Below are 8996 nucleotides of genomic sequence, written 5' to 3'. Positions count from 1 at the left end.
GTCACTGACTATGAGGCTTGTGATACTCAATGGGAGGTCCTCAAACATTTGGCAACTGTGAAAAGTCTCCGAGGGCATGAAGACAAAAAGTTAATGCAAAGTTAAATGTACAGCCTGGCATACTGGCCTATAATGCCCTCTTCTGGCCCTCAAAGGCATCAAGCATGCAAGTGGTGCACAAACATACATGCAGGCAAAACACCCACACATGTAAAATAAAAATACTTGTAACTTTAAAAAGTTTAAGAAGCCCTGAACTAAGCCACTGTAGAAGGAATGAAGTACTAGGCTTCAAATTGGTCCAGTATTAAAGCAAGTTTGTATCTCCTGGGTGTGCTGGCACAGGCTTTAACCCCAGAACTCTGGAGGAAGGCAGTACAAAGACTCTGTCTCAAAAAAAAAAAAAAAGGCAGATCAAGTAAGTTTCTAGGGTAACATCTTACCCATGAGACAAAGAGACCCCTGAGAGACTGGCTGGATCAAGAATCTCTGGCAGTTAATATCAGAAGCTGCAAGTTTCCAGGCTCTCATGTCTCCGTGAATTAATGTTTTGGTCTTCATGCACTCAGAAACTGTTCGCTGTTAAAAATGTTTCAGGATCCCCACATTCAATTATACAACCCCATAGAGGTTTGCTACCCACAGTTTAAGCTGTGATCCAGCAGTTGGTCACTCTATGTAGTTATTTGTTTACATTCTCATGACCACTGTGAGACCCTTGGACTTTACCTCTCAGGCTAGCGGGGCTTGTTCTGAAATATTTGCTGGCTTTGATTGCTTTAGATTTATTTATGTGCATGAATGTTTTGCCTGCCTGTGGGTATGTGTACCATGTGCACACCTGGTGTCTTTGGAGGTAGGAAGGCAGTATCAGACCTCCTGGAACTGGATTATAGACAGGGGGCTAAACCCAGGTCCTGGAAACCTGCAGACAGTGCTCTTAATTCGTGAGCCATCTCTCTAGCCCTGCCCCCCACCTTTAAAATAAAGAAGAGTTGGAGTTAATAAAGATATTTAATATTGGCTTAAACACAAAGGTTAGGAGAAGGATAGATGCTCAGGAAAAAGCAAAGCACATTTGAGAGCGTGGCTGTGGGCTTCTCCAAAGAAAAGCTGAAGAGCGTAAGAACCACATGTGGGCTGGCCTCTTCAGTGGAGCGGTGCCTTTGCTTTTCGCTTTTAATTGGGACTTTGCAGCAAAGCTAACCCCAAGCCACAGAGTGCATCCTTTGCACTCACCTCTACAGTGTTAATCTTGCCAGGTGTTTTCCCTTACCAACTTCCCTCCAGATCATAAAACCGGTGGTCCCATGTATAGGCTCACCCCAGCAGAGGAGATGTTGTGGAAGGGGAGGAATTCCTCCTTGGAAGAAGTACCAAAAGAAACAATAGGAAAGGAGCTGGGGCAGATGCCAGAGCTGCTCCCTGTAGTAAGGGTAAGGGTGGACTTCACCCTTTGAAGAACTGACTCCCTGTCAGGGGATCCAGGTTATTCTTTTGAAAGGCAATCCCAAGACTTTGGCGACCTCAGAATACAGCTGAGTTATCAGGAAGAGACGAAAATTAGATTTGGGGAACCAGCCTCCTCAAATATTAAGAGTAAGTGCTCACCCAGGGCAGTCCCCAGGGTAAATTCAATTTTTACACACTAACAAGGATGTATTCTAATGGTTCCATCCCTTCTCAAACCCCTACGGATCATGCAGGCTGAGCAGAGGATAAAGGAAGTGTTAAGATGTGACTTAGGGTTTCTCTTGCTGCAATGCAATGCACCACAAGAAAAGCTTGGGGAATGTTCACCATTGAAGGAAGCCAGTTCAGGATCTCAGACAGGGTAGAAACCCAAAGGTAGATGCTAATGTCAAGGCCATGGAGACGTTTTTTTTTTCAATTAGAATTCCCTTCTCTCAAATGACTATAGCTTGTGTTAAGATAACATAAAGTGGGCGGTGGTGGCGCACGCCTTTAATCCCAGCACCTGGGAGGCAGAAGTAGGCAGATTTCTGAGTTCGAGGCCAGCCTGGTCTACAGTGTGAGTTCCAGGACAGCCAGGGCTACACAGAGAAACCCTGTCTCGAAAATACCAAGAGAGAGAGAGAGAGAGAGAGAGAGAGAGAGAGAGAGAGAGAGAGAGAGAACATAAAGTTAGCCAGAACAGTCAGGGAGCTGGGGAAGGAGGGTCAGTGATTAAGAGTTGGAACAAAACTTCTGTTCCCAGGTTGCTCCCAGGACCTGAGGCCCCTGACCTCCTGCACATGTGTACACATATTTGCATACATATGCATGAATATACATAATAAAAAATAAAAGTAAATCATAAAATAAATAACGAATGACAACAACAAAAAGATCTCAGGCACTGGTTTTGCAGGTTCCTGCTTGGGGGTGGCACAGAAGGCAATTCTGAAAGGCAGTACATCTTCTTTGCCACACGGGGTCTCCACACCAGGCTTCTGGAGAAATTTTACGTTTTGACTTTTTTTCTTCCTTCCCTTGATATTACAAAACAAAAATATGAATTGAAAAAAATTAGGAAATGCCCCAAACAGTCTGGGGATTATTAACATAAAGCTACCAGCACGACGTTAATGGACAAGCTTCCAAACCTACCTAAACTTTATTAGACATAACCTTTTATATGAACAATGTACGAACACGAATAATACACATAACACACATTCTGTCATACACACATTTTAACGCCAAAATGGAATAGTTAGGCACTACTCTCATGTATCAACATCTTTCCATGCTTGCCTAGTATATCACAAGAAGGCGTTGGGTCTTCGGTAACTACAGCCCATGATGAGCCGCTGGGAACTGAAACCCAGCCCTCAGTAAGAACAGCAAGTGCTTTTAGCCGCTGAGCTGTATCTCCAGCTCCATTCAGGAAAAAAAAAATTAAACGATAGCATTTTAACCCATTTTCATGTCATTAAAATGTTTGTTATAATGCGCATATTATAGAAAAATCCCACATTTTTCGTGTCATTGAAATGTTTATCGTAACACACATACATAATCCTAGAGAGAACCTACTGTGACTTATCAAGCCATAATTTCTATTGTTGGAAGTATTCATTCCATTTCAAGGCAAAGGTAGGCGTACTATAGCTGGCCAGCTGCGGAAGTGACCTGCACGGGGTGCGCACTGCCGGCCGAGGCCGTACCCCCGGGTTTTACACCACCAAACCAGGCGGTCACTACCGCGTGGACGCTTCTGGTGGGCACCGGTGCCGCAGGGGGCGTGGCTACGCTGGGGGCGTGGTCGGAGGTCGGGCCGAGGCGGGGCCTCGCGAGGGGGCGGGGCCAGGCGCGGCGGCAAGCGGGTGCCGGCGCTGCCGTTCGCCGCTCGAGCTGCAGGTGGAGCTGTGCCGCCGCGCTGCCTCCAGGAAGCCTCACGGGCCTTCGTCGGCCTGGCCGCCGCACCGGCTCCCAGGATGCAGTGTGGAGCGGCCGGGCGCTGACGGCGGCGGTGCGGCTGCGGGTGGAGCGGCAGCAGGCCGGCCTGCGAGGAGCGCGGCGGGGAAGGTAGCGGCAGGCCCGGGCGGCGCTGCCGGCGGAGAGGACCCGGCGGCCGGGCCTGCGTGGGGCCGCGCGCCGCGGCGTCGACTTCCTCCGCGCCGGGCGGGACAGCGCAGGGCCATGGCCGAGGCGGCCGCGGCTCCGGTAAGGGCGGCCCGCGCGCTTGGCCCGCGCGGCCTCGGGCCCCGGAAGGCCGGGGCCCAGCACACTGCGCCGCAGGCCCCGGGAGGGCTTCCGGGCCTGCGGGTCCTGTGGCTGCGGCGAGCGGCCGCGAGGTCCGCCGGGGCCTACCGGGCCGGGTGGAGCCGAGCGCAGGGAACGGCCGTCCGCGCCCGGGAGGCCGACCCGCGCCAAGTTCCCGGTCTGCGCGTCCCCGGGCCGGGCTCCTTCCTCAGCGCCGGGCCGGTGCTTCCCTCCCCCAGCTCCCCCCAGCGGCCTGGTGGCACCTGGGAGGTGTCGGACGTCCATTCCGTAGACAGTGAGCACCCACTATGTGCCCAACCCTCCCCGGGCGGGCGGGCGGCATGCGAGGACTGAGGCTCGTATTTGTCCGGCCAAGCTGGCGCTGCACTCAGCCCGGTTCAGGCACGATTTTGTCTGCACTGCAAACCTGTGGGGTAGTAACTATTATAGTTATTATTTCGTACAAAGGAAAAGCTGAAGGCCCCAACGAAGTTAACTTGCCAAGAATCTCAGCGAGAAAAGTGTGGGAAGACAGTGCCCACAGTTCAATGTCTGTAATAAGGAAAACAGTCCAGGTACACGAGTAGCCATATGGTTGAACAGAAAGAGGTCGTAGCCAACCTGGTAGAAACAAGGTTCGAATGCAGGTGCTTAGCAGACTCTGGTGCTCCTCCTGCCTGGCCAGGTAATCTGCGCTTCTGTGAGTTGAGTTAGCTAGGGTTTCTAGGGCTTGGGCAAAGAGAGGCAAGGTCCAGACACAGGACAGTGCAAGACTGGTCCACAGCCTGGAGATACGGTTTTGGATATGAGGCTGCAGAGTTGGGGCTGGGAAGGCCTGGGCTTCATCATGTGGATAGGAAAGAGTTGAAGGATTTGTCATCATCCTCTTAGGCCAGTGGCTTCTCTCTAGCTCAGAGTTTTGGCTTCCCTGGCTGTTTGGCAATTGACTATCCCACCCTCCCTTTAAGTTAACAAGGTGCCAGGCTTCAGTAGAGCACAACCCCTACTTCCAAGTACACAGTTCAAAGACCCATGGACCCCATTTTTTAAAAAGACGTTAAACAACAATGACATCAACAAGATAGATGCTTGTACAGATGTTTTTGTATAACACAGCGATTGCAGCAGAGGGATACATCTGAAATAGACTCTTAAGAATCTGGGGTAATCCCAGTCAGGGCTGGTCCTGAGGAGGAAGAGACCAGAGGTGTCCTCCACAGCACGTGTTCCTTCTAACAGTCCTGCCAGTCAGAACCCATCTGAGACTCACTGAGTGTCCCTGTCAAAGCCAGTGTCCCTCCTTCTGTACCTCCTGAGAAACTTGAGCACCACCCAGGCAAGCTTTTCTGCCTCTGGTCAAGCTCTCTTGTCCCCATTTTCTCATGCCTTCCCACTTTTCTCGGTAACTCAGATGAGTCCACACTAGTTTTTAGAACTTGTTTTTTTGCAAACAGCGACCAACCTTTTTTGTTCAAGAATATTCTTCTAGAATATAAGAAATATCCATCTTCAGGCACTGACCAGAAAAAGCACCCAAGCCAGGATCTCCAATCTATCTTGTGGATTGCACCTTAGATGTACATGGAGGAGTCCTCCCACTCCCTACCCAAATGTGTTCTTTATCCCCAGTAGGTAGTCACTAAAGCCTCTACGCCACTCCCAACAACAGGGACGCATCAGTCTTGTGATTGTTGTTGTACACGTGAAAAGTATGACTGTCTATCTGCCTTCCTCACCAGATTATAGTTTATCCCTGATCTCAGGACAGCTCATGTCTGAGAATGATTCTTACCTTACAGGAAGTTCAGGTGGTATAAAGAGTCCAACTCTTAACGCCAGGCATAGTAACACACTTGCCATCCCAGAACTTGGGTGATGAAGGCAAGGAAAACCAAGGGTTCAAGGCCATCCTCTGCTACCTAGTAAGTTCTAGGTTAGCCAAGGCTATGTGAGACTTCATCACAAAAAAACAAGCAAAATAGTCAGTTCTTTGATTGGTTAAAATTGGCAGTAATGTTAATTTTAGCTCATGGGGGAGGGGCAATTAAGAAAGGACCAAATCAGATTGTCCTAGAGGAAGGGGAATTAGCCATTGAGCTTATCTGACTGTTAAGTGGCAGCATGATATGCTTTTTTAAAAAAGCAGTTGAGCAACCCCCTTGTTTGTGCCTCTCAGTTGAGCAGCTGGGGTTTTTGCTGGGTCATCATCATGCAGTTCCTGTGCGATTGTGACAGGAGTGCAGGCCCTAGTAAATCTGCAGTGTATCGTTTCTCCACTAAAACACCCCAGCAATGCTAAGTCACTGTTTATTTTGCAAAATTGCACTGTGTGTTTACCATGTGTTTAGCACTGTGCTGTGAAAAGACACAGTGTCCACCAGAAGAGATGCTCAGTGTATCGACATACAGGAAATGACTGAATAAGGTGGAAAGCACCAAGATAGGAATCTACACACTGTGCTCTGTGGTTCACGAGGCAAGGCACTTGCCAGACTATGGCTAGTTCTGTTATACCCATAGTGGTATGGCTATCACTAAAGCAGGATGCTTCTTATATACACGGGCTCCCCATGCCTAGGGTCTTGAAGGCTCAGTGCAACAGTGCCAAGACTGATGCTGGTTTCTCTTTCTTAAAGATTTCTCCATGGACAATGGCAGCTACAATTCAGGCAATGGAGAGAAAGATTGAATCACAGGCTGCTCGACTGCTTTCTCTAGAAGGCCGAACTGGGATGGCAGAGAAGAAGCTGGCTGACTGTGAGAAGACAGCTGTGGAGTTCAGCAACCAGCTGGAGGGCAAGTGGGCCGTGCTGGGGACCCTGCTGCAGGAGTACGGGCTGCTGCAAAGGCGGCTGGAAAATGTGGAGAATCTGTTACGCAACCGGAACTTCTGGATTCTTCGGCTGCCCCCCGGCAGCAAAGGCGAGGTCCCCAAGGTAGCTTCTGGGAGCCCTGGGGTGATGAGCGTGAGGGTCCATGCCTGAAAGTGTGTGGGTGAGCGAGTGTGACACTGTGGTTTCAGGCGCCTCTGACCTTTGATGACGAGGCCATGTATTTTTCTGATCAGGAGTGGGGCAAGCTGGAGGACTGGCAGAAGGAGCTCTACAAGCATGTGATGAGGGGCAACTACGAGACACTGGTCTCCCTGGGTAAGCCTACCACACACCTCTGTAAGATGGGATTTTACGAGTTCCCAGACCTTTCTTTGTGATGTGGTTGTTTTCATGTCAGTGGTGTGCAGATCCCTAGATAATTTGAGCAGGAGATTCCTCTTCCCTGTCCTTCCTGTCTTCCCTCCTCATGTTGTGAGGTAAAGAATCAGATATTCCCTTCTGCTTGATGGAGTAGCAGACCAAGGAAAGTGGTGACCTCTGTCCTCACTAGGCCTAGAGTATTGAGTCACATCTCTGTTTTGGCTGAGACTGGAGTACAGGTGTGCTGGCAGCTCTGCAGTGTACTTTTAATCAACTCCACTGTAGCAGAGGAATTGTTCTCTTACCATTGATTGGTTGGCTTTATGTGACACAGCACAGGGTCTATGAGAATAGAGTAGACCTTGCCCCTCAAAACAGATGTTCTTCTCTACCCCAAAGCCCTGCTACCACTGCCCTGGAGCTACAGTTCTGAAAGACCCTCTTCATAGTCTTTCTTCCTGGCCAAGAGTGTGTGGTGGGATTCTGCTTTGCAGACACGCTGCTGCTTAATGTGGCCTTGTCCAGCACCAGGAGCTCTGTGGCAGATGACTAGTGGGGTGGGGTCTTTGAGCAGAGTGCCTGCCATTGAGAACTGCTGCACAGTCCACACATTCAGTTTCTAGGCTGTTAGTAGATTTGCAAATGCCTGCCCCAGCTTCTGACAAGAACGTGGCAAGATTAACCTCCTGTCTTTCCTCAGACTATGCCATCTCCAAACCCGAGGTCCTCTCCCAGATTGAACAAGGCAAGGAGCCATGCACCTGGCGTCGCACTGGCCCCAAGGTCCCGGAGGTTCCTGTGGACCCAAGTCCAGGTGAAGGGTTGGGAAAAGGTCAGGGACACACCAAGTGACCAAATGAACACATATGAGTAAAGGCCCAAGTTTGGTGTGACTCTTCTTTCTAGAGAGAAAGTTTCAAATCTAAATCTTTCATGGTTGAGTCATAACTCTGAGTTACTCAGCCATATTGTAGGAATTAGTAATTTCCATCCTGGACATTGATAGCAAATCCAGAAGCAGGGGCACAGAATTAGAGGATGAGAGAAGAGGGAGTAAGAAAGAGTTGAAGACAAAGCTTATTCAGAACTGTGCAAGGAGTCATCCAACCTTAAATACACTGGGAGTTTTAGAACCCACTGGTAAGCCGAATGGACCAGTGTAATTAGAGTCAGGCATTTATTTCAGATGCATGCAAATACTGAGCACAGTGTCTCAGATTTCCCTGGGGCCAGCACCTCTACATGTTTAGGAAGGACAGGATGCTGGGATGCTGCAGGAAAGACCTTGCTGGGTCCTTTGGTGAGAGACATTGTCTCTGCTCAACCTCTGCCTCTATCTTTGCCTGTCATTGGGTTTGTGTCCTTGACACTGTCACTCAGATTTCCTGTGGTTTAACTCCTATGTGCTGTACATGTGTACTTCATGTAAGTTAGGCTTCATCTCAGTAAGGCAAGGGCAGAAACAAGTGTAGAGCTGAGCACATGGCCAGTTTTCATGCACTCAGCAGTGTAGTTCAGCAGATGCATTTGAGAGTCTCGTTGGGACCAAGAACAGTGTGCCAGCTGGATGGTGGAAAGGTGCCTATTGAGTCTCTTCCTGGAAGAGGTGGGGGACACATGTGGCCTTGACTTCCAAAGCCAAGGATGAGAGGTTGCTGGTATCTGCTTCTATTTCTTAATGTTTGTAACATGAACCAATAAGGTCCAAGAGATGGTTAGTTGCTAGCCCTCATACTCCACTGTCCATTGGAACCTGTCAGCGGGGTGCTCTTCCCTTCTCAGTCCAGTCATCTGGGGTCCCTACCCTCCTCTCAATCATGCCCTTGTCAGGCCTCATCTCTTCTCTTCACCTCCTATGATCTCCATGGTGCTTTATAGGACCTACCATACAATGCAACACTCCTGGGTCCAGTATATTCCCATCCATCTTGCTCAGGCTGAGCCTTGGCTCTTCCCAAGTGCTGCTGCTCAGCAGCTGTTTTGTCCTCTTTCCCATGACATTGGGCTTTCAAAAGTCAGGTGTCCTTGCCTATCACCACTGACCCTTGCTAATCAATCAATTCTCTCTCTCTCTCTCTCTCTCTCTCTCTCTCT

The 8996-nt window shown here is 49.6% G+C and overlaps 1 protein-coding gene across 3 annotated transcripts in view; it reads left to right on the top strand.

The window, feature by feature from the left end:
- The first annotated feature begins 3310 nt into the window (after window positions 1-3310).
- Window positions 3311-8996, top strand: part of Znf746 (zinc finger protein 746) — a 24446-nt gene continuing 18760 nt past the window's right edge. For 2 of the 3 annotated variants that reach the window (XM_031381753.1, XM_031381752.1), the window contains exons 1-4: window positions 3311-3669; window positions 6345-6644; window positions 6776-6857; window positions 7603-7716. In XM_031381753.1, coding sequence (XP_031237613.1) covers window positions 3646-3669; window positions 6345-6644; window positions 6776-6857; window positions 7603-7716 — 520 coding nt within the window. In that variant the 5' untranslated portion in view covers window positions 3311-3645. Of the gene's footprint in view, window positions 3670-3706; window positions 4004-6344; window positions 6645-6775; window positions 6858-7602; window positions 7717-8996 lie in introns of those variants that run through there. The other variant, XM_031381754.1, reaches the window with a different exon arrangement.

The sequence above is a fragment of the Mastomys coucha genome, unplaced genomic scaffold, assembly GCF_008632895.1.
Source record: "Mastomys coucha isolate ucsf_1 unplaced genomic scaffold, UCSF_Mcou_1 pScaffold20, whole genome shotgun sequence".
NCBI lineage: Eukaryota > Metazoa > Chordata > Mammalia > Rodentia > Muridae > Mastomys > Mastomys coucha.
The sequence above is the reverse complement of the archived record's forward strand: the minus strand, read 5'-3'. Positions and strand labels throughout refer to the sequence as shown.